The sequence below is a fragment of the Cucurbita maxima genome, unplaced genomic scaffold (genome assembly GCF_002738345.1).
Source record: "Cucurbita maxima cultivar Rimu unplaced genomic scaffold, Cmax_1.0 Cma_Scf00020, whole genome shotgun sequence".
Taxonomy (NCBI): Eukaryota; Viridiplantae; Streptophyta; class Magnoliopsida; order Cucurbitales; family Cucurbitaceae; genus Cucurbita; species Cucurbita maxima.
In genome coordinates, this window is record NW_019272036.1 from 1891186 (window position 1) to 1915646 (window position 24461).

Sequence of the window (24461 nt, forward strand, 5' to 3'; positions counted from 1 at the left end):
AAAAAAAAAAAAAAAAAAAAAAAAAAAAGGAAAGAAAGAAAGAGAGAGAGAGAGAGAGCCCCAAACCAAAGGATGGGTTGACCATAGAGGTACAATTAGTTTGGTTTGTATTAGGTATCCAAACACAGAAAAAAAGAAAGAAAAAAAAGAGCTTATCAAACCGATCAAAATCTACCAAACAAATTAAGAAACTTGCAGAATCGACCAATGCTACTCAAATTGATGAAAAAACCAAATCAAACAAACCATTCTGTTTTTAAATTATATAAAACTGAACCAACTGACACAATGTAGCCAAGATAGATGTATGACATCCTTTCCATTTTTGTAATCTTCGTTGGCAGGATGTCTTACCACATCTTTCTTACATATTATATTGTTGTATTCTAAGTAAAAAAAATCTTGACAGAGACAGTAGGCCAATAGGATATATGGCATCCCTGTGTGCATTTTTAATCATTGCAGGGAATGACACCTGACTTTGTATTTATCTTGCAGGTTCCTAAGGATACAAAGGTCGAGGCTCCCAAGCCTGCTCTTACACCTGAGCAACTGAAAGCAAAACAGCAGGAGCTAAGGTATAGAGTAGGTCACTCAGTGAAATGACGGAAGTATTGAATAGACAGAAGCATGTTTGTATAACTAAGCTTATTTCGATAAATTCCCCTCTAGTTACTCATTCTGGTTGTGTGTTTATGTTATTTTCTCTGGTTCTCTTGAACTCAAGCTTTATTTTAATGCTTTAAAATCAATTTTATTTAATCTCTTTATTTTTACTTGAATAAAAATCCTATGGTCATCAAGCTTGTTCTATACCTCTCATCCAAAGAGAACTTTATCCTTTTAACCCTCGAAAATCTCCTCAGTTTTTATATGTTAAATTCAACATTGATCTAAATTGTTCTGTTCTTTTTTTTCCTTTGGATTTTCAACTCTACTGTTATTTTTGGGTAAGATTGAATTAATTAAAGAATACAAAATAGGGGGAGAATAATATATCTCCCATAATTCAACAAATTTAAAGAATGACTTCCAATTAAATTGTATTACATAAGGGTTACAATTTTTTTTAACGTCCAAAGGGAGTACAATAAATATTGTTTGGGCAAGAAAACCCAACTAGAAGGATGGAAAATAGTTCTGATGAACTGAATCATAAATATTCCTCTGACTGCATAATTGCCAGTTAGCATTGTTTTGTTAGGTGAACGAGCAAACTTTTGGTAATTTGCTTGCTATTCTGTTTCTCATATGGTGAACTATTTTTTAGGGAACGAGCTCGGAAGAAAAAAGAGGAGGAAGAGAAGCTAGCAGAGAGAGAAAGGGAAAAGGTATTTTTGTTACATTCATTTTTTTTTTACAGAAATCTTTCAAGAAATAATTATAATTATGAGGAACATTAGGATGAAGACCTATCGTATTTTCATTCTAAAATTTTTTTGTTGTCATTTCTTTTATTTCTTTCATGTTCGTGTCCTAATTTTTAATAATCAAGCTCCTTTTCTCTTTCTTTACTTTGGTGGTTGAACTAGAAGTCCGGCCATGGAAAAGTGAAAGTAGTAAAGCTGGGTCTTTTAGCTTTTTAAGGACTGTGACAACTTGAATATATAATATAACGTGTTTGTTTTTCCAGGAGAGAATTCGAATTGGCAAGGAGCTCTTAGAAGCAAAAAGGATCGAGGAATTAAACGAGAGAAAAAGGTACTTTTTGGGTCTTTGTTACGGTATTTTTAAGTTTGATAGAATTGTTCATATCTGTAATTGTTCTTATGATATTGAAAGCATTATTATGATATTGTACTCAAGCTTGTTCCCTTTTTCAACTGCAAAATATCTTTCCCGTTGTAGAATATTGGCCTTGAGGAAAGCTGAAAAAGAAGAAGAGAAAAGAGCCAGAGAAAAAATTCGTCAAAAACTTGAAGAGGACAAGGTATTTTGATAGTTCCTGATCCTGGAGTTTTGTTTGATTAATGCAATGAAGCCCTGGTTAAGATTTTCATTTTTAATATTCTTAGTGTGTTGTTTTTCTTGAATCAATCTGCATTGATTTCTGACTGTGATTACTTTTCAGATTAATCTAAAATATTTTAAATGCATCGCTGCATGTTGGTTTACGGAAATTATTATAAGTGTTGTAGTTGTATTTTACACCTTTAATCATTTCTTCAGTAACCTCAGCCGTGAAAAGAAGTGATAATTAGACTGCAACCGGTAATTTCAATTATTTAACTAGGGGGGTTGGTCTACTGGTTAAAAGGCAGAGACCAATTTCTTTGAAGTCATGATTTGAAACCTCGGTGGTGAAATCTGTCTCATCAGTGTGTATTGTCCTTTTCTAAGTCAAGTCAGCCCAGCTAGGATATTTATATACTGGATTTTCTTAATTCCAAATATAATGAGATTAATTGAGATTTGTTCAAGTGAGCATGGATCATGAAAAACTTCCCATTATAATAATTTTTAATATATAGGACTTTCCGGATAAGCTATGTATGTCGATAAGCTAACAGATTAAAGAATAGAACTTTCCGGAGCACAAAGATCGTTTAATGAAAGCTTAGTTTAGAAACTTTCCCCTTCCATTAATGGAAACTTATTCTGTCATAAAAAAAATAATGAATAATATGCAAGAGATATGGCGGTGTTTATGACTATTTAGTATTAAAAGGTTGCTACCAACGGAATGCTCATCATGAAATGAGTTTTAATTTTCTTCAACTTGAAGATCAAAGTTTTATGCAAAAGAAATCCTGATGGTCCAAAAGGAATGCTATTTTGGCTGGTAAAGAGTGAAAATTCTTCATTTTTGTTTTAAGTAAATATATTACCTATGTTTTAGTTGTGGGAAATATGATAATAGAATTTGAATTTTGTCCTAAAGAAGTTATTTTCCCCAGGCGGAAAGAAGACGGAGACTTGGGTTGCCAGCAGAAGATCCTTCAACTGCGAAACCTCCCGCCCCAGTTGTTGAAGAGAAAAAGGTATTGCCTGCCCTTCCGGATACGGTATCTACTCTTTAACTTCTGAATTGCATAGAGTATCTGTGATTAAATATTAGTTTATTTGAACTGCAGCTCTCGTTGCCGGTCAGACCTGCTTCAAAAGCAGAGCAAATGAGAGAATGTTTGCGATCATTAAAGTCCAATCACAAGGTAAATATATTTGAGATTTCATAAAACCCTCCAACAAAAATAGGAATTCACAAGAACCCACTCAAGTTACAATTACTTGCCTATATGTGCTCACACACACATAGAAGTACAGTTACTTATATTATTGGATATAACTGAAAAAAAAATTGAACTTTTACACCCGTTAGAAGTTGTGAACTTAGACAAGTCAAAGACGTCACTCCTAATTTCTTGAACGTCAGTACTGAAATGATAATTTCTATTCATCTTTCATTTCTCAAGTAAATTCCATTGATTAGAGTGGCCGCTTGGCTTACTGAACTGCTTCTATTGTGGTAGGAGGATGATGTTAAAGTGAAGAGGGCGTTTCAAACCCTTCTAACTTATGTGGGAAACGTGGTGAAAAATCCTGATGAAGAGAAGTTCAGAAAGATTAGACTCAGCAACCAAACTTTCCAGGTAACTGCCCCAATTGGATGATTAATGGGACTGTTTTTTTTTTTTTTTTATATTGATGGCCCTTTTTATGCTTCTCTTTTGCCACGATTTTTTTCTGGTGAATAACTCTCTAATCCAAAATACTTCATTATATCACATACTTGCAAACCAATGATATGTTTTCAGCTGGACCCATAATATATAACAAGCAATGAAGCAAGAATGATCTTTCTCCATTGGAATTTATCATTCGACCATTAACATTATGACAGTGAACTTGATTTTGTGATACTTGCTGCCACTCCGTGGCATGATTAGTTATCCTCTTTCTTGTTCATTGTAATTTTTTATCTAGAAATAGTTAAATAACAGATTTGATCCAGGGACTTGCTATTGTCTATTTAATCGCAAAATATTAGAAGTTATTATTTCGTACTAACTTTGAAATTGTAATTCTATATAGTTCTTCCTGTTAGTACTGTAGACAAAAGTTGGCTTATTTGAACTGAAGTGATATATGGGTTTGAAAAGTAAGTGGTGTGATCTTCATAGAAGGGATTCATTATGTGGGTTTGGAAAGTGTCACATGCTCTAATTATTTGGTCCAGCCACTTTCATTCTGGTTGTATCATATCAAATTAGTAAATGTTTTTTTGTAGTAAAAATTGTCACATCATAGTTAGAAGTTGGGTACTACCTAGAGGCTAGAACTATAATTTAAATCTTGTAATTGATTTCTTTTTTTCAATGTATAAGAACTAAACTTCAGGATTAAATTTATAAATTTATATATTCTCGAGCACATCGTTTGCAGTCCCATCCCTTTCTTGTTACGTTATAGTGAAACTAAACTGGGATTACTGATTGGATGCAACAGGATAGAGTGGGTGCACTGAGAGGAGGAATCGAGTTTCTAGAGCTGTGTGGGTTTGAGAAAATTGAAGGCGATGAGTTCTTGTTTCTGCCCAGAGACAAAGTTGACAGAGCAGTGCTTAATTCAGCTGGCTCTGAGCTCGACTCTGCAATTAAGAATCCCTTCTTTGGTGTTCTCTAATTTCATGTTACAGATAAATTAAAAAAAGAAGGAAAAAAAAAAACATATCATCTTTTCTTTTTTCTTTTGCTGCTGCTGCTGTGGATATAGTCCAGATTGATGTTGAAATTTTGTTATTTGGTGACACTACATGCAAAAATATTTAGGGCATTTACCATTAAATAACAATGTTTTCTCAGTAATTGATGCTTTTTATTTATCCTTTAAAACTTTTGTAATGGTTTCTAAACTTGAATTTGTTTGTTTAGTAAGTTTGTTATTAGATTAATATGTGCATGTAGGGTTTTAACAAGTCAAGTCAAGTAATGTTCGTTCCTTGTCCTTGAGACTCGTCGGTCTATGAATTCTTCAAAGTAGGCCAGACGGACTAGAATTGTTGAAGTTCTCTTTTTATCCCTTATCTTTAAGGTTCGTCAGCCTATAAATTCTTCAAAGTAGGTTAGTCGGATTGGGATTGTTGAAGTTATTTTATGTTATTAATTTTAATTTAGTTTTATACTTAAGGATTAATATATATCAAAACTAACCCATAAAACTAAACACTACATGTAATTTTGAAATTGTAATTTTTAGAAATTATAATTTTTAAATTTTTTTTTGGGTAAGTATAACATTATATTTTTTATTATAGAAAATTAAATGTTAATTGAACACAACCATGTAATTTAATTAAAATGTTAATTAGATTAAACTTAAAAAATAAACAAATAATCAAACTTTTCCCGCTCTTTTAAACGGCAGAAAGGAAAGCCCGAAGCTGACGGTTCTCTCTAATCTTTCCAAAATCCAAAATCGATAGATTCAATACAATAATTTCTATGCTTCTTCTACTGAATGGAACTGGAAGTAACAGAATGAAAAATCTCCATGTTCTTTTCAAGCCAAGGATTGCCTTCTTCAATTCAACGTCTTCTTCATCATCACCTCAGATTTCATCTCTGGAAACCTATTTCATCGATCTAATACATGCTTCCGATTCGACCCACAAGCTCCGTCAGATCCATGGTCAACTCTACCGCTGTAACATCTTCTCCAGCAGCCGGGTCGTGACCCAGTTCATCTCTTCGTGTTCTTCGCTAAATTCTGTCGACTATGCGGTTTTGATCTTCCAGCGGTTCGAGTTGAAGAATAGTTTCCTCTTCAATGCATTGATTCGAGGACTCGCTGAAAATTCCAGGTTCGAGAGCTCAATTTCTTACTTTGTTTGCATGCTGAGGTGGAAAATTAGCCCTGATAGGCTTACTTTTCCGTTTGTGCTCAAATCAGCGGCGGCTCTGTCCAATGGTGGCGTTGGGAGTGCTTTGCATTCTGGGATTGTGAAATTTGGACTTGAATTTGATTCCTTTGTGAGGGTTTCGTTGGTGGACATGTACGTGAAAGTTGACGATTTGGGTTCTGCCTTGAAGGTGTTTGATGAAAGTCCTGACAGAATTAAGCAGGGAAATGTGTTGATTTGGAATGTTCTTATTCATGGGTATTGTAGAGTGGGGAATTTGGTAAAAGCTACGGAGCTATTCGAGACAATGCCTAAGAAGGATACAGGTTCTTGGAATAGTTTGATTAATGGCTTCATGAGAAAGGGGCAGTTGGGTCCAGCAAACGAACTGTTTGAGAAAATGCCTGAAAAGAATGTGGTTTCTTGGACTACAATGGTGAATGGATTTTCACAGAATGGAGACCCTGAAAAGGCACTGCAATTTTTCTTTTGTATGCTCGAAGAAGGCGCACAGCCGAACGATTACACAATTGTCTCTGCACTTTCAGCTTGTGCAAAACTTGGTGCCTTAGATGCTGGTTTAAGGATCCATAAATACCTTTCAAGCCATGGTTTCAAATTGAATCAAACGATTGGAACTGCAGTTGTGGATATGTATGCAAAATGTGGAAACATTGAGTCTGCAGGAGAGGTGTTTGGTGAAATAAAACAGAAGGGTCTTCTTACTTGGAGTGTTATGATCTGGGGCTGGGCTATCCATGGACATTTTAAGAAATCTATACAATACTTTGAATGGATGAAGTCTACAGGTTTAACTTCATTTTGCGTTTGTTATTCTCTGAAGTTTATTCTTTGTTGTCCATAACTCAAAACTCGGTATGTTTGCAGGAACAAAGCCAGATGGGGTGGTGTTTCTAGCTGTTCTTACTGCTTGCTCACATTCTGGACAAGTAGACGATGGACTCGAGTTTTTCGACAGTATGAGGCGAGACTACTTGATTGAGCCTTCTATGAAGCATTACACTCTGATTGTAGACATGCTAGGAAGGGCTGGTAGACTAGATGAAGCTCTAAAGTTCATACGAGACATGCCTATCAATCCTGATTTTGTGGTCTGGGGTGCTCTATTTTGTGCTTGCAGGGCTCATAAGAACATTAAAATGGCAGAATTAGCATCCGAAAAGCTTCTTGAGCTTGAACCGAAGCATCCGGGGAGTTACGTATTTTTGTCGAATGCATATGCTGCTGTAGGAAGATGGGAAGATGCAGAGAGAGTGAGAGTTTCAATGCGAGATCGAGGTGCACAAAAGGATCCAGGATGGAGCTTCATGGAAGTGGATGATAAGTTACATAGATTTGTGGCTGGTGATAATACACATAATCGTGCCCAAGAGATATACTCGAAATTAGATGAGATAAATGCAAGTGCCAGGGAAAAAGGATACACAAAAGGAATTGAGTGTGTTCTTCATAACATTGAAGAGGAAGAGAAGGAAGAAGCGCTGGGACATCACAGCGAGAAGTTGGCGCTTGCTTTCGGGCTCATTAGTACAGCCCCGGAGACGATGATTAGAATAGTGAAAAACCTTAGAGTTTGTGTGGATTGTCATTCATTCATGAAATATGCCAGTAAAATGAGCCAGAGGGAGATCATTCTGCGGGATATGAAACGATTTCATCATTTTCATGATGGGGTTTGTTCATGTGGAGATTATTGGTAAAAGATTGTTGATCAGAGAAGGTGGAGCTACTGATGCTTTTGTTCCTGAGGTTGCCACTTATAGCTAAGCCTACGTACTTCTCGAATCTCCGTTCTCGCAAAATTCTCTCGACCCGGAAGAAACCATTTTCGAGATATTCGGCTCCGTTTTTAACTCTCACCAGGCTTCACTCGTCGATTAATTTTGATCAACTCCCTTGTAGGTTTGTTCTTTTCCCCTTGATGATCGTTGGTTATATTCGTTAGTTCTCTTAATTCCATGGTCTACTTGCCAATCTGCCGAGTTTCTTTTTCGTTAATTCGTTGATTGATCGTTCGAATTCGAGTCCTTGAGTTTAATTTCGTGTTCTTGGTTTCTGTTTCTTGTTGTTTGTTGATCGGGAGAGTGGTAAAGGTTCGTTAACTTAAATTGTTATGGCTATTTTGTTTGTCTCGATTATGTTTATGTCGTCAACAGTGGGAGTTTTGCCTTAGATTTTCATAATTCTGTGGTTGATTGTTTTAAAATTAAAGGAGTCTGACTTTCGTGGATTGTAGTTTCAGGACTGATGGCTAAGAGCTGACTTCAAGCAAGAGCATGATCTTGGCAAGGAAGAAGCAATCAGTTATTAATAATGTTCTTTGATTTCTTCCCCAAAACCTAGAAAAATCCTAACCCGTCGCGAATTGGTGGTTTCCAGCGACGTGAAACGCCGTCGGAGGCGGACATTGATGGTAGTTTCCGCCGAGGCTAAATGGCGAAGTCGGCGGCGGCGGTTTCGGACCGCCGTCGATTTCTCGAATTTCTCCGCTCCAGGCTCTCAAACCCATCAATGGCAATCGAAACTCCTTCAATTCTTCCACTCTCACATCCCTTCCGGCTGACCGCATCAAAAGAGCTTACCGGCGGGAGAGAAGAGAAGAATGGGAACCTCAGGTGCAGAGAGAAGAGAGAGCTGAGAAAAAGGTGACTTGCTTACCACTCTTCTCCTCTATCTTCTTTATTTCCATCTTCTCAGCATACAATTTCAAATTATTGAATTATTGTTTTCTTTTTCATTTTCAAGTAATCGATAAAATCCCAGATTAAAATATTCTTTATGTAATTTTATTTAGTTTTGGTATTAAACTATTAAATATATTTTATGAAAAAAAATAAAAAGAAATATATTTTTTAAAATATATCGAAATATTTTATATAATCGATTTCATTTTCTTTTATTAAATTTATATTTCCTTTGAAAAAAAAATTATATTTTAATGTTGGATGAAAGATGTTATCAAAATTTCATATAAATAAAATATTTTTAACAATTTTATTACTCTATTCTAATTAACTATTGGGAAAATAAATTTTAGGAAATAATTAATTCATTTATTTAAGGATCATTTTGTCGGAATAAATTAAATATATATTAAGATTTTATATAAATTAAATAATAAGTGTTAAACTAAGTGTACTGAGTTTATTCAAAATAAAAATAAATTAATATATTATTATCAAAATTTTATATAAATAAATAACAAAATTTTAGTATATCCAATTAGTCATGAAAGTTTCGGTACATTTCATACAAATGTGTTAACAGTCAAACTTTTAAATAAATTAAAAGTACTTTTATAAATTTTGTCCGGATATTATTTTTATGGTCACATCCACAAATGAACAAAATAAATTCTTTAATCTTCTTATCGATATAATTTTTAATCAATTGGCTATTGGTATACAAAATACTCAAACAAAAAAGAATCAATGACTTGAAAAGAATTGAACGAGGAGCCGTATGAGGATCCAATGAGGGATTTCGCACCACGGAATGGATCAAAGAACTGAACACGTTTCCGAGATTTTGAGCTATTTTTTGCTAGAGGTAATTAATAAGGAAAGAGACTGAACTCAATCGAGCCGCTAAACGATCGGACCAGACAGGTGCAGGTAGCTTGGCAAGTCAAACTATGTTGAGGATGCTTGTAGGTCTATACAATCCTTTCCCAAGGCAAAACCAACTCCTAAAAAGTCTAGAAGTTTTTAGACCAAATAAATAGGTCAACAATAGCTTTTTAAATAAATTAAACTTATGATTTATTGTAAATTATTGTTGTGTTTAAGTAAATAAATTATTGTTGTATATAAGTACTTTTATAAATTTTGTCCTAATTTTACTATTAAAAATGTCCTAATTTTACCATTAAAAATGATTATCACTACAAATATAGGAGAGAATCAAACTTAAATCAAAACAAAACCAAACTTATAAGAAAGAGCTAGTATTATTTTTTTCGTCGCATACACAAATGAACAAGATAAGTTCTCTCCTCTTTATTGGCTAAAGAATGACAAGTTTTTGGTATACAAAATAGGATTAGTAAAATTTAATTTCCACCCCGACTTTTTTGGTACCGTATTTAATTACTTTGTGTACGTATATTATGAACAATAAATGTATATATATATATAATGGGTATTAATGAATTTTTTAAAAAGTTATAAGAGTTTGTTTTAAAATAGGAGAGTTGATGGGTATTTTTGATACATATCAAACATATCATCGAACCCATCGTACCTTAAGTATTATCAAACAACTCACATACTATAACATACCATAAGCATATCGATCCACAAACAATGCACACATATCAATATATATGACACGTGTACTACCACGAAACACATGTCAACATCAAATATAACAATGTCGATAGTAAGACCATTTACCTGATTAGCTCAGACTGATGTTACTTATTTATCCTTGATAAAAGTTCGATTCTGTCCATTAAAATCCAAGTCAACCTATGTGAGCTCATGATATTAGTTTAAATTTGAACGTCTACAAAATTGTTTCTCTAATTTACATTAGTCAATGTGTTATACTTCATGCAAACATTAGAGTTTTTATATAAGTTAAGTCTAAGTTAAGTCTTACAATATTTATATATGTTTGTTATAAGAGTTTTTACCCAAGTTAAGTCTTAAAATATTTATATATATTTGTTCTTAAAATATTTATATATATGTTTGTTATAAGAGTTTTTACACCGGTTAAGTCCAAGTTAAGTCTTAAAATATTTATATATATTTGTTATAATGTTATTTTCATACCAACGTTAGAATTTTTACACAGGTTAAATCTAAGTTAAGTCTTCAAATAGTTTTTACACCAGTTAAGTCATATTATTTTCATACCAACCATCTAATAAATACCAGCATTTTTCAGATATTATATTTTTTTTTCGTGAATTACCTTTTTAATATTCATTAATACCTCCTAATATTCATATATTTTCTTCTTATGTTTTTTCTTAATATCATATATTTTCTTCCTATGTTATTTTCTTAATATTCATACATTTTCTTTTTAAAATTTTAAGTTTTCAATTACTTTTTTTTAAAAATGGTTAGGATATTTTGACTCATGCAAATTCTTTTCATTTAATTCCTAATTCAAAACTAACTTAATTATATATAACTACATTAATATTACAATTTTTTTTCTTTAATCCCTTATTCAAAACTAACTAATATAAAATTAATATCACAAATTTCTTTTTATTTAATCCCTAATTCAACTAATTAAGTACAACATATTAATATCACAAATTTCTTTTTATTTAATCCCTAATTCAACTAATTAAGTACAACATATTAATATCACAATTTTCTTTTCATTTAATTAATCTCTAATTCAAATAAAATGAAAATTAATATCACTCCTTTTTTTCATTTAATTAATTCCTAATTCATTTATTTTCATTTAATTAATCCTTAATTCGAATAGGCACCTTGTCAAAGTTATTTTAGGCCTCTAATTTCTTTTCATTTAATTAATCCCTAATTCAAATACAATGAAGCACCTATTGACAAAGTTATTTTAGGCCATGAGAGGTGAAAGATCGGTTATCATATTTTAAAATTATTATTTATGTATTTATTATTATTATTATTTTCATTTTTGTATCATCAAGCTAGATTGAGTCTAATTAAATACTAAAATGGAATCATTCCAAGCAAAAGCACAAAACTATCTTAATTCAAACAAACAATTATAAATATCAAAACAAACTACAATAAAATTGAAAAATGTAAAAAAAACAGGGAAGTATGATCGAGAGTATCAAACAAGTACATTATCGATGAAACTACACCGATCACATATAAAAAAACACTCAAAACAAGACTCACAAGAAAAGAAAAGTAGGATCAACAGAGAAAACAACGTGCACAACAAGCACAAAAACAAACACAAACACAAATGATAAACCACCCGACTATCAATCAAAATTTAAGCAAAATAATTATAAATATAAAAATAAATCATAACAAATTTATAAAATGAAAAAAATGTAACAATAAAATATAGCAATGAACCATTGAACTAGCATCAAAAAGCTCACATACAAAAAAAAGTCATCAAATATGAACCACAAAACAAACAACATACACAAAAATAGGAACATATAACTCATACAAAAAGTCATCAAATATGAACCACAAAACAAACAACATACACAAAAATAGAAACATACATATGAAAATGAACGCTAATCAAAGAGCTCACAAAGTCATCAAATGAATATGAACAACAAAACAAACAACAAAACAAAAACACAACACATGAAAATCAAACAATTGCTAAAACCAAACTATAGAACTAACAAAACTTTATATAAACAACGTGCACAAATAATAATAAAAAAAAAATCAAATATTTCAAATTCAAATGAAATAAGATTATCAAGTATAATATAAATATAAAATCAACTCACAATAAATAATATAAAATGAATGAAAGAAAAAAAAATAATAAAAGAGAAAAAAATAAACCAATGGAAATAGTTGCAAAACAATAACAGAAATAGAATCAAAATTCTAAACCATACCTGTACAAAACACAAATATTACAAATAATCAAAATTAAAAAAAACAGAAATATAGAATTAATATACAAATATCCAAACCAAACACAATAAATTAATAAAATTAAAGGAAAATAAAAAAATATATATTAAAGAGAGTACCAAATCAATGTAATGAAATGTCATAGAGATTACAGATTAAAATGTGACAAGAGCATAGAAAACAAAAAGCCACAAAAATTACATATGAAAATCTCACAAGAGCATAGAAAGTAAGAATGAACCGTACTGAACAAAAATATTACAAACCATCAAAATTCAAATAAACAAGGTAAAAGATTTAAAATCAAAATATATAAAAGAAAACTCCAATAAATTTATAAATTTATAGGAAAAAATTGAAATGGGAGAAAATTCAAACAAACAATGTCAAAGATTTCCAATCAAAATACGAAAAAAGAATGAAATGGAAGAAAATTACAAATCATTCCAGTAACAAAACTTCACTTAAATTATAAATAAGAAATCACAAACACACAAGTGTGAGAAATAAGATATCAAAATAGGATCAACAAAACAAACAACAACATGCACTTAGATTACATAATAAAGAACTCAAACAACATGCATGACAAAAATAAAAAAAAGTAAACAATAAACTGGAAAATAATAACTTATATGGACATTTGCATTTTGTTATAATATTTGAAAGAACTTTTTATGGTGGCTATCACTCATAAAACAGCCATTTATTTCTGCATAAAAAACATGATTTGGAATTTTCTTAAAAGATACGAGGATAGTCCTTATAATATGAACAATCTCTGCACAATATGAACAATCTCTGCACATAGCGTATAGTAGTAAATGAGTAGATGTTACCTCCTGATGTTGGATTTGTGTAGAGATACTTGAGTGTGAATTGAGGACAACCATTTAGAAGCTAACCCTAAACATAAGAATGATCTTTATAAATATGAACAATCTCCGCACGCGTATAGTAAATGAGTAGATGCTACCTCCTGATGTTGGATACAAGCAGAGGTACTGGAGTGTGAATTGAGGACAACATCTAGAAGTTAACATATTAAAGTATAACTACAAAACGTTAATAGTTGTTTAGATACGGTGAAACCTATAAAATATCTTTCAAAATTTTAATTCAACAAAAGTAAAATCACATAAAGTATACATGAAGTGATATAGAAATAGAAAAATGAGAAGATAATATAAGATAAAGGAGAATAATGATGTATAAACTTACTTATCTAGCTGCCTCCATCCTTGTTTTGTCCCGTACTTTTCATTCTAGGTTAAGTTTTCGAAGTTGTAACAACTTGTGCAGAGTAGAGAATTAATAGAAAAATTGGTAACTAAGTTGACTAAATGAGGAGCATTCCCAAATAAACTCCACTGAGATTATAGATATGGTAAATCACAATAAATTTATGAAATGAATGAAAAAAGAGAGCAAAAAGAGAGAAGCTTGAAAAGATCAATGCACGGATATAATCACAACATTCTCTACCTTTCGTATAGTACTAACGAACAGTAAATTCTAGGAAATGACATATAAATAAATGTTCACGTGTCGAAATTAAATCGTAAAAAAAAAAAAGTGAAATTGTAACACTACGGACCTAAAAAAAGGGTCTTACAACTGGAAAGCTTCACTTTCTTTTTTTTTTTTTTTTTTTTTTTTTTTTTTTTTTTTTTTTTTTNAACCAAAGACAAAACTTCAACCTAAAACATCAAAAAAGAGAAATTCAAAAGCAAATACTAAAAGAACTCACAATCAAACTACAATAAATTTATATAATTAAAGAAAAAAAAATATTAAAAAGAATAACAAATGGTTAGATTTATTAAAAAGAGTAAAACTATTAAATTAATGAAACTTCACTAACACACAAAAAAAGCCACAACAACACAAACAAAAAAAAAAAAAAAAAAAAAAAAAAAAAAAAAAAAAAAAAAAATAGCATTTCAAATTTAACACTAAACAAATGGTATCCAGGTGAAACATAATTAACAATCAAAATTCAAATAAAAAATGCCAAAGATTAAAATCAAAACACATAAAAAAAGAAACCACGAGAAACTAGCAAACCAATTAAATTAACAAAACTGAGATTATAAATCAAAAAATTCACAAACAAAATTTACCACAGAGAAATAGTATCAACAAAACAGACAACATACGCAAAAATAAAAAATAAAAAATAAACAAATCAAACATTTCAAATTAAATACTAAACGGCGCCAACAAAGCTTTGATATATCAAGCAAAAACATCACAAGATATGAAAATTCAGTACTATATCACAAAAAAATTAGAGTAAAAATACAAATATAAAAACAAACCATAATAAATTAATAAAACAAAATTGAGATTATAAATCAAAGAATTTACAAAATAATAATAATAATAATAATATCAACTAGACAGCATGCACAAAGAGGAAAAAAAAAATCAAACACTTCAAATTTAATACTAAACAGAAGTATCACAATAAATCAAAATTCAAACAAACATAATAAAAAAAATTAAAAATATAAATATAAAATCAATCTATAATAAAAATGAAAGTAGTAAAATATAATTAACAAAACTCCACTAAAAATTATAAATTAAAGAAATTACAAATAAAGAGAAATAGAATACCAAACAACATGCACACTGAACAAAAAAAAATCAAACACTTCAAATTCAATACTAATCAAGACCATACCAAGCAGAGAGCATCACAAGGAATCAAAATTCAAACAAACAATCACAAAAAATTACTCATAAACCATAATAAATAAATAAAATGAAAGAACGAAAAGGGAAACAATAAAAGAGAGTAGCAATCTATTAAACTAGCGAAATTGAGATTACAAATTACAGAATTCACATACAAAAGTAACGGATCGAAAAGCAAACATGCACAAAAAAAAAAAAAAAGGGAGAAAATCAAACCAAACAAACAAAATTCAAACCCACATGACAAAAATTTGTAACCAATGTACAAATAATACAAAAAAACAAACCTTAATAAATTTAGAAAATTTATAAAATACAAGGAAAAAAACAACTATGGTTGACGTTAAGTGATGCATGAGTACCACAAGAAGTACTTTTAGAACCAAAATGGCCTTACACAGTGCTTCTTTTTCTCTGCACAATGTTTGAAGAGCCAAATGGATGAGATTAAATATAAACAACTGACCTTTGAGCTTGATCCAGACTCACTTGCAGATGAGATAAAGTCAATCTTTATCTCACTAGCAACATTTTCCGATGAAAAACGGGTGATACCTATCACCCATGTATAATAATTAGTAAGCAGATTCCTGCTCAAGAAACCAAAGGCTAACCGAAGGCAATAAAAATCAGCAAACAATCAAAGGTCGATAAGTTCTTAGCCAGACTATTCATTGATCCTTTTTTAAGGTTTACATTCGCACATCATGGAATCCGAAATAGAATTGTTCCATGGAAAATCAAGTATTGAAATGTGAATCGATGACAGAAAATAGAAATACTCACATAACTCATCTTCACAAGAATTCCCAAATGAAGAAATCCAGAAAATTTGAGCAACTGCACGAATCTCCATGTTCATCGTGACAAATATGATGAACTTCAAGCATTTGATCATCCTGCACGTCTACAACACATAGAGGGAAGAGGGAGTATTACCTATGACAATGACCAAAATATTTCAAGCGTCATCATTTGGTGAAACATGACAATACATAAATTTGTAGATACTTGTATAAATTAGTCAAAAATGACAATAAAAGTCCAAAAGTTTTAATGCTTCGTACCCAAAAATGACGATAAAATAGCAAAAACATTCGCAATGTATATTCACATCATCTAGCTTCCACATTCTTCAAAGATGGGCAAAAGGATTTCACCTTATCAATTTCTTCATCACGATGATATGCTGGTTCAGCATTCCCCCTTTCCCTGCATTTTCAGATTCAAAAAGTTTCATTCACTCAGTGAAACATCACCAATCTCTTCGACCTTTTCTTTCTTGCATATATCTTCTTCTTGACACCCTGCATTTTCAAGAGTCCATCTTGTTTTTTCATCACTGCTGCTCGTGCAGCTACCCTGGAGAGCCCCCGACTCCCGACTCTAAGGCTGGTGGTGTTGTAATGTTTGGCTGCTGCTCCTGCCCACCTCCGGTATTAGAATTCGCAATTGAACATGCCGATGACAGTACAACAGCAGATGTGTTTTTGAGATCTGTATTAAGTTGAACTTCGGTTTTGGCTTTGCATGGATTCCAGTATAGAGCCTGGCAAAAAGCAAGCAGAAAGATCGTTACATGTCTCAAGCTTGATGACTATATCATCATCAACATCTTTGAAAAGATGCAGACACCATTTACTAGGAAATAAAATCCTTGAGAACTGATAGAACAGAGCAGTGGAGATGAAGACACAGCAAAAGTAAAAGGCCAAAGGCCAAGAAGAACATAGCAAAAGTAACAAAGAACTTCTGCGCCTAGAAATACACATAACAGTTCGATATTCATATAATACATCGTTTCCTACACAAATATTCATTCTTCTCAACACTTTCTTTAATGACAATACGCTAACTCCAGCCACAGGGAACAGAATATGAACAATTTAAATCTTACCATAGAAAATAAAATAACTACAAAACAATCTCGCAAATTCCAGCCACAGGGAACAGAATATGAACAATTTAAATCTTACCATAGAAAATAAAATAACTACAAAACAATCTCGCAAATTCCAGCCACAGGGAACAGAATATGAACAATTTAAATCTTACCATGGAAAATAAAATAACTACAAAACAATCTCGCAAATTCCACTCTCAATCAATGCTAAAAGAATGAAAAAAAATTAATAGAACACCTAATAAATCTTACCATGCGAAGGTTTCCCACATTCACTTCAGATTCAGTCCAAGGATGATTAGAAAAATTCCTTTTCATTTGCACAGATTCGGGTGGAAAGCTTGGCCAAATATCTACATAACTCCAGATTTTGTAAAGTTTCGTGATGAAGAGGCGTTATTCAAGCTAATCCTTCATGCAATGAGTTCCAGGCGTTCATCCTCTGCAAGTTCCGTTGATTGCTTAGCCATTTGGCGAGCAACGGCACTCTGATTCTCCTCTTTCCCTACGCAGTGCTTCTTTTTTGTCTGATTCTCTCAGCCAATGTGACCGTTGCGGAAATTCCCATTCTTCAACGTTTCGTTTTTGGAATTGAATCGGCTGTTAGGGTTCCATTTATAGACCTAATTTCTGTATTTTTTTTTCTTTTATTTAATCAAACTCTCTACAATTCAAAATTGAGTCGGTGGAAAAGCCCAAAGTACAAAGCCCACAGCTCAAAGCCCAATTCAAAGCCCCGCTTTTTTTTTTTTTTTTTTTTTTTCTAAATTCAAGCAAATTTAAATTTAAATTTTTTAAAAAATGTTATTTTCATTAGCTTAATTTCGCTGAATTCAAAAAATTATATAAAATTTGTGAAGAAATAATGGGTAAGGGTAAGGTTAAAAAAAATATACTAAATCTGGATGGCGACTAATAAACTTCATTCTTATGTTCGGTTGGCGTAGAGCTAACATCGATAAATCAAGAAATATTTAGTACCCGTTTGCTTAGGTTTTGTTTATGATGTCGATGTTGTATCGAAAATATTATTACATAAAATATTCAACCATTTTATTATAAATTAAAATAAATTTTAGTCATAAGTGTTAAGTTGAATGGCACAATGACCTCACTTACGGTCAGTATTTATAGATGTGTATAACGAAGATTATATTCTAAATCATAGATTTAGTAACGAACCATGAAGCCATAGATTTGATAACAAAACTATGAAATCATAGATTTGGTAACAAACTAGTAAATCACTAGATTATCTTGCTATATACATATATGATCTATTAACACTAGATTATCTTACTATGTATAGATATGATTTATTTTACGTTTAACACCCCCCTCAATCTGGACGATGTACTACTAAGTTCAGATTGCGCCTAAAATTGCTAAAAGAAGGAGCTGGCAATGGCTTTGTCATGATATCGATGAGCTGCTCCTTGGAAGAAATTAGTCGAACATCAAGCTGACGAGTCGATACTCGTTCATGAACGAAGTGATAATCAACCTCAACATGCTTCGTCCGTCAATGAAAGATTGGATTGGCGGACAGGTAGGTGGCACCAATATTGTCACACCATAGGCTAGGTGCTCGCGCTTGCGAGATCCCGAGCTCACGCAAGAGAACTTGGATCCAAATTAATTCGGCAGTGTCATCAGCAACCGCCTTATATTCGGCCTCTATACTAGAACGAGAAACTATTGATTGTCTCCTCAAACTCCAAGAGATAAGATTGCCACCAAAAAAGATCACATAGCCTCCAGTGCTTCAATGATCATCAGGATTCCCAGCCCAATCAGCATCCGAAAAGGCACTCAACAAATCAGTGCTGGACTTTGTAAGACACAAACTCATATCAATAGTGTCCTGTAGATAACGGAGAATTCGTTTGACTGCGGTCCAATGTATAGATGTTGGGCAGGACATGAACTGACACACTCTATTGACACAGAATGATATATCAGGACGTGTCAAAGACAAATATTGGAGAGCACCAACAACACTCCGACAGCGAGTAGTATCCTCAAGCAAAAGCTTTTCACCACCATCCAATAACAACTTCTCACTGGGAAACATAAGTGTGGGCACACCTTTGGAGGTGAGCATATTGGTTCTGGACAATAAATATTGAATGTATTTATGTTGTGTTAGAATAAGTCCATTGAAAGTATATCGGACCTCAATCCCAAGAAAATAACTCAAAATGCCAATATTCTTGACGGCAAAATCATTCTGAAGCTGTGTAAGTTTCTCAGTAGCCGTAGAAGATGAGTGGATAATAATAATGTCATCAACAGAGATGAGAATATACATATGAATGCCCGTCTTGTTAAAAATGAAAAGAGAAACATCAGCCTTTGAAGGTGTAAAATCCAGTTATAATAGTTTGGAGCTAAGGCGAAAAAACCAAGCACGCGGAGCTTGTTTAAGGCCATAAAGCGACTTTTCCAACTTGCAGAGATAACCAGGGTGTTGAGAATCCACGAATCCAGGTGGCTGGTTCATATAAACATCTTCAAGAAAGCCATGAAGAAAAGCATTTTGAATATCAATCTGCCGAATAGCCCAACCACGAGAAATAGCAAGAGACAATAAGAGCCGAATGGTAGTGTACTTAACAACTGGACTAAAGGTATCATCATAATCAACGTCATACTGGTGTTTAAAACCTTTAGCAACCAGGCATGCTTTGTAGCGATCAATAGAGCCATCTGGCTTTAGCTTGAGTTTGAAAACTCATTTGCAATCAATAACGTTAAGACCAGCACGAGGAGAAGAAGAAGGTTTATCTTGATAGGACTCATCCATCCTATACCATCAGCAGATAGCAATATGCCCCACTTTGCCACAGATCTGGCAGGAAGGACGAGCAGAAGGGCCACGACGATCACCAGCAGGACGAGAGGGTGCATAACCTTGAGAACGACCACGACCACGATCCCTACGCCCACGATTCTTCTGTTGACCACCACGACCAACATAATTGGCAGAAGATCCAAGATTTAACTGAAGTTCAGCACGACCAGTATAATTGACAGAAGATCCCGGATTATTTATTTATTTGATAATTTTGTTGTAAAAATAAATTAAATATATATTTTAAAAAATTTATTAATTTTTTTGGACTAGTTTTGATTTTAAATTTTTTAGTTTTTACAAAATTAAGTTTATAAAGCTTTAAAAATCCCAAGCTTTTAAAACTAAATTATTTTTAGAAATGAGCTAAAAGTTTAAATATTTCCTAATAAATAAAATGATTGTAAATCAATTGTAAAAAACTAAACCATTTATAAAAACTAATTTGTAATCAAAATTGGATAAAAAACAAAACAAGAAATAACAAGAAATATTGTTTAAATTCCAGAATTCAAGAAAAAGCACTTTTTAATTGTCACAGGGCAGCCATTGGAAAGCGTGCTCTTTGCTCTGCCACTTTTTCTTGGTTATTCTGCCTTGCATTACAACGTTCATACGATTCTTTTTCAGCCCTTCGCTCCCCATCAACTCGTTCTTCATCAGTAAGTTTCCGATATCCTTTCGCTCCTCTTCCATTTCCATTTTCATTTCATGATTCTGGTTTAATTCTGAGGAAAAGTGAACAGAAAAGGAAGCAGATGATTACTGTTTACCTTTTTGGCGAGCTTTTGTGTTTGGATGATTAAAAGATCATTTGGATTTCACGAATTGCGAATTACACTGTCTTTCGCTCTTGGTTTTCTCTGATTTGAGATTCTTCGCTGTTAGTTGTGGTTGCTTGAGGTTGATTTACACCGATTGTTTGTAATTTCTTGCCTGAAGTATGGTAATCTTGTTGTTTGTTTAGGAATGGCGTTTTCTCGAAGAGAAAATTGTTAAAATATGAATCTCTACCTGATTTTCTTTCGCTATCTATTACAATTACTTTTTTTTCCTTGAATCTGAGCTTGCTCAGTGGTCTGTCGCTTCCCTTACAACCTCAGATTTCCGTTTCACCATATATATTGATTTGTAGGCAGAGAAAATTTATGGGTTTTGGTTATGGTTCTTTTGCAAGCACGTTGGTAAGATATAAATGGTTTTGTTTTTTCAAACTCGTTAGCTTCCAAGCTCACCGTAGGCTCAGGTTTCCGCTAGATTCTTCTATAGAGCAAAGAGGCTATTTATTGTACCTATAGAATTTGGGTTTGATACACTTCTTTTCAAGATAGCTATAATTGATCTCAGCTCATTAGGTGGAGTAAGTTGTTCTTCCCTGACCTTTTGAATTAGAAGTTAATTGCCCAATTTTAATTCACATATACTATTTTGTTCACAGAAATGTCAGTTTTAGGGCGGAGAGGAATTCATTACTTTCAGAAACTAAATGCAGCAAACATTCCCACTGCATTGATTGAGAAGGGTCAAAATCGTGTTATTGAAGCTTCTCTAACACTCATTCGCGAGAGAGCAAAGCTCAAGGTATGCTGGTTTATCGAATAATTATTCTTGTTTCTCATGTTTTTATTGATCAGGTTCCTTGTGATTTCGTTCTTACCAAACAAAATCTAGGCAACTTAATCAAACTGATTAGATAGTGACCCCAAGGATTGGAGATCTTAAGCCTTCCGGTCGAATATTTAATAATTTAAAAATCTCGTCGTTTCTCAAAGTTTGTCTTAGGTAGGTGAAGCCTCATTAAGGATTAGTGAGGGTGGGTTATGAGCATGATGCAGGAGAGAGTGATTTAGTCATTCCTAAAATACGAGTCTTTGAGACTTGAGTTTTCCAGCCAATTACGACGTTGACGTTTTGCACTTGTTTTCCTCCTAGGGTGAGCTCGTGCGTGCTTTAGGAGGTGCTGTAGCATCAGCGTCTCTTCTTGGAGTTCCTTTAGGACATAACTCATCATTCCTTCAAGGTCCAGCATTTGCACCTCCTCGGATCAGGGAGGCCATCTGGTGCGGGAGTACGAATCCAACTACTGAAGAAGGTATTCTCTTCCGTCATCTCTGGGAAGTTTAATTTAGTATTTGCTAATGTGGAATAGCAATAAAGTTGATTTATTCTTAATATAAAACAACAATTGTAACTTAATCTTTTGTTGTTGCTTGCACTTGACATCTGTGTCTAACCCCCTTTCCTGATAGCTAATATTAGCTGAAATTATGCAATTTGTCTACAATTCACATGCCTAGTGAAAGACAATGCTTTGCTAATGCAGGGAAAGAACTTACTGACCCCAGAGTGCTGACTGATGTCGGTGATGTCCCTGTCCAAGAGATCAGGGACTGCGGTGTAGATGATGAAAGATTGATGAAAGTTGTGAGCGAGTCTGTCAAGCTGGTGATGGAAGAGGTGAGCAACTCTGGTGCATATTTTTATTCACTTATATTTTCTTTTGTTTAAAAGTTGTTTCACTTGTGGTGCCTCATTGATTAGCAATGTTTCCATTCCACTTCACGTGCAATGACTAAACCGTTCATCGTTCATTTGATAACTTGTCGTTAGAGTTTTTGCCATTGAAATGTCACATTCATGCAGTTTTTTGGCTGTGGTTTGTGTCCTCTACATTGGTTTAGTGGGTTAAATTTATAATCTCGCTCCTTCAGGATCCACTACGTCCACTGGTTTTAGGAGGCGACCACTCCATATCTTACCCTGTTGTCAGAGCTGTCTCTGAGAAGCTCGGGGGTCAAGTTGATATTCTTCATCTCGATGCCCATCCCGATAATTATGATGCTTATGAGGGAAACTACTTCTCGCATGCTTCTTCTTTTGCACGAATTATGGAAGGTGGTTATGCTAGACGACTTTTGCAGGTAGGTTTCTTTCCTTTTGGTATCAGTTTTGATGGTTCGAACTTATGTGAAAAGGCGGGGTTCGGTTAGATGTTTATAGTTTTGTTTTCTTCGTTCGAATATTTCAAGTCCTTATTGGTTGAATCTATTGAACTTTGAGTCATGGTTTTTCAGGTTGGTATAAGATCAATATCTCAAGAAGGAAGAGACCAGTGCAAAAGATTTGGAGTCGAGCTGTATGAAATGCGAACCTTTTCAAGAGATCGTGAATATTTAGAAAATTTGGTCTGTGTCTGTCTCTTCTGTTACGAGTTCATGTCATTCCTGCATATCTATTTCAAGGCATTGTCCTAACTTTTTGTGATGTCGAATCATGCACAGAAACTGGGGGAAGGTGTAAAGGGTGTTTACGTTTCAATAGACGTCGACTCCCTCGATCCAGCATTTGCTCCTGGAGTGTCCCATATTGAGCCAGGTGGTTTGTCTTTCCGTGATGTTCTGAACATCATCCACAATCTTAAAGGGGACATCGTGGGTGCAGACGTCGTCGAGTTCAACCCTCAGCGAGACACGGTCGATGGGATGACAGCCATGGTTGCTGCTAAATTGGTAAGAGAACTCACAGCCAAGATAGCAAAATGAAAGTTCAATCATTAGGATTCTAGCTACTATAAATACCTGTGTTTTGCTGAGGGAACTTTTTATCACCCATCATCCAGTAATAAGTGAACTCCTGAGTTATGAACATTATAAGGTCTTATCTGTATCCTCCAGCCAACATGCTGACCCTTCCTTTAGGGCATATCATTTAACTTTTAAAATTGTTTAAAAAATACAGCTGAGTTTTCAAAAGTTTATTTATACTCTAAAAAGTTTTTTTTTTTTTTTTTAATTTCAAAAATATCTTTAGACTTTTTAAAAAAAATTAAAAAAATACTTTTACTGCTAGTATCACGTTTAAAAATATTCATAAACTTTAAAAAATAACGATAAAAAATATGAAAGGTAGATATATGGTTTTTGTCTATATATCAACCATAAAAAATAAAAAAATAAAAAAATTGAACTTTTCCTTTATAAATATAAAGAATATTAATACTACTTTTAAAATTTCATAAATACGAAAATATTTGAGTTTTTTTAAATAATTGAAGAGTATTGATAAATTTAACTTTTAACCATATTTTTAAATTATGTATTTATGCATCCAAAATTAACGATAAATGTTTTATTTTTATTTTTAAGTTAAGAGCATTATTGAAACTATTTAAAATTTTGTTTTTTTAGATATAATCTTAAAATAAAGAAAAATAAAAAGTTTACTGTTGATAAAAATCAATTTATACCTCTAAACTTATAAACTTAAAACCTTAAATTTTGTATAAAAAATTATAAAGGAAAATTTTAATTTAAATGGGTATAATCATTAGTTTAAAATTTTAACTTTATAATTTCTAAAATTTAGGGTATAAAATATATATATTTTGCGTAAAATTAAATTAATTTTTTTTTTGCAAATAGCTAACAAAAACACTGGGAATTTGATTTTATTTAAAAAAGGTAAAAACAATAAATCTTTCACAAAAAAAAAAAAAAAAAAAAAAAAAAAAAAAAAAAAAAAAAAAAAAAAAAAAAAAAAAAAAAAAAAAAAAAAAAAAAAAAAAAA

The 24461-nt window shown here is 32.5% G+C and overlaps 3 protein-coding genes and 1 long non-coding RNA gene across 10 annotated transcripts in view; 3 read left to right on the forward strand and 1 right to left on the reverse strand.

Annotated features, from left to right (window-relative positions):
- LOC111494267 (chromatin assembly factor 1 subunit A) overlaps nucleotides 1-4805 on the forward strand; it is an 8277-nt gene extending 3472 nt beyond the window's left edge. The window contains exons 5-12 of the mRNA XM_023144172.1: nucleotides 499-578; nucleotides 1271-1331; nucleotides 1634-1701; nucleotides 1849-1930; nucleotides 2898-2981; nucleotides 3075-3152; nucleotides 3471-3590; nucleotides 4447-4805. Of these exons, the coding sequence (XP_022999940.1) occupies nucleotides 499-578; nucleotides 1271-1331; nucleotides 1634-1701; nucleotides 1849-1930; nucleotides 2898-2981; nucleotides 3075-3152; nucleotides 3471-3590; nucleotides 4447-4623 (750 nt within the window). The 3' untranslated portion in view covers nucleotides 4624-4805. The remainder of the gene's footprint in view (nucleotides 1-498; nucleotides 579-1270; nucleotides 1332-1633; nucleotides 1702-1848; nucleotides 1931-2897; nucleotides 2982-3074; nucleotides 3153-3470; nucleotides 3591-4446) is intronic.
- A 568-nt stretch (nucleotides 4806-5373) lies between these two features.
- On the forward strand, nucleotides 5374-8616 carry LOC111494840 (pentatricopeptide repeat-containing protein At1g04840). Of its 4 annotated transcripts, none has more exons than XR_002720242.1 (3): nucleotides 5374-6648; nucleotides 6728-7762; nucleotides 8097-8616. XR_002720242.1 is itself a non-coding variant. In XM_023144832.1 (2 exons), the coding sequence occupies exons 1-2, from the start codon at nucleotides 5442-5444 to the stop codon at nucleotides 7558-7560; spliced, it is 2040 nt and encodes a 679-aa protein (XP_023000600.1). In that variant the 5' UTR covers nucleotides 5374-5441; the 3' UTR covers nucleotides 7561-8088. The 4 variants fall into 4 exon arrangements, 1 of the variants encoding a protein (XP_023000600.1); XR_002720244.1 differs by having other exon boundaries at nucleotides 8103-8616; XR_002720243.1 differs by having other exon boundaries at nucleotides 6728-7758.
- A 6430-nt stretch (nucleotides 8617-15046) lies between these two features.
- On the reverse strand, nucleotides 15047-17623 carry LOC111494859. Of its 2 annotated transcripts, XR_002720251.1 has the most exons (4): nucleotides 17294-17623; nucleotides 16299-16687; nucleotides 15925-16077; nucleotides 15047-15693 (listed from the first exon to the last, which is right to left on the reverse strand). It is a non-coding gene; the product is annotated as an uncharacterized LOC111494859 (long non-coding RNA). The 2 variants fall into 2 exon arrangements; XR_002720250.1 differs by having other exon boundaries at nucleotides 15047-16077.
- A 2793-nt stretch (nucleotides 17624-20416) lies between these two features.
- LOC111494518 (arginase 1, mitochondrial) lies at nucleotides 20417-23589 on the forward strand. Of its 3 annotated transcripts, none has more exons than XM_023144467.1 (7): nucleotides 20417-20557; nucleotides 21334-21476; nucleotides 21828-21987; nucleotides 22219-22352; nucleotides 22607-22816; nucleotides 22970-23080; nucleotides 23177-23589. In XM_023144467.1, exons 2-7 carry the CDS (start codon nucleotides 21336-21338, stop codon nucleotides 23435-23437), a joined length of 1017 nt encoding a protein of 338 aa, XP_023000235.1. In that variant the 5' UTR covers nucleotides 20417-20557; nucleotides 21334-21335; the 3' UTR covers nucleotides 23438-23589. The 3 variants fall into 3 exon arrangements, with proteins under 3 accessions (XP_023000235.1, XP_023000237.1, XP_023000236.1); XM_023144469.1 differs by lacking the exon at nucleotides 20417-20557 and adding an exon at nucleotides 20587-20798; XM_023144468.1 differs by lacking the exon at nucleotides 20417-20557 and adding an exon at nucleotides 20971-21255.
- Nucleotides 23590-24461: the final 872 nt, after the last annotated feature.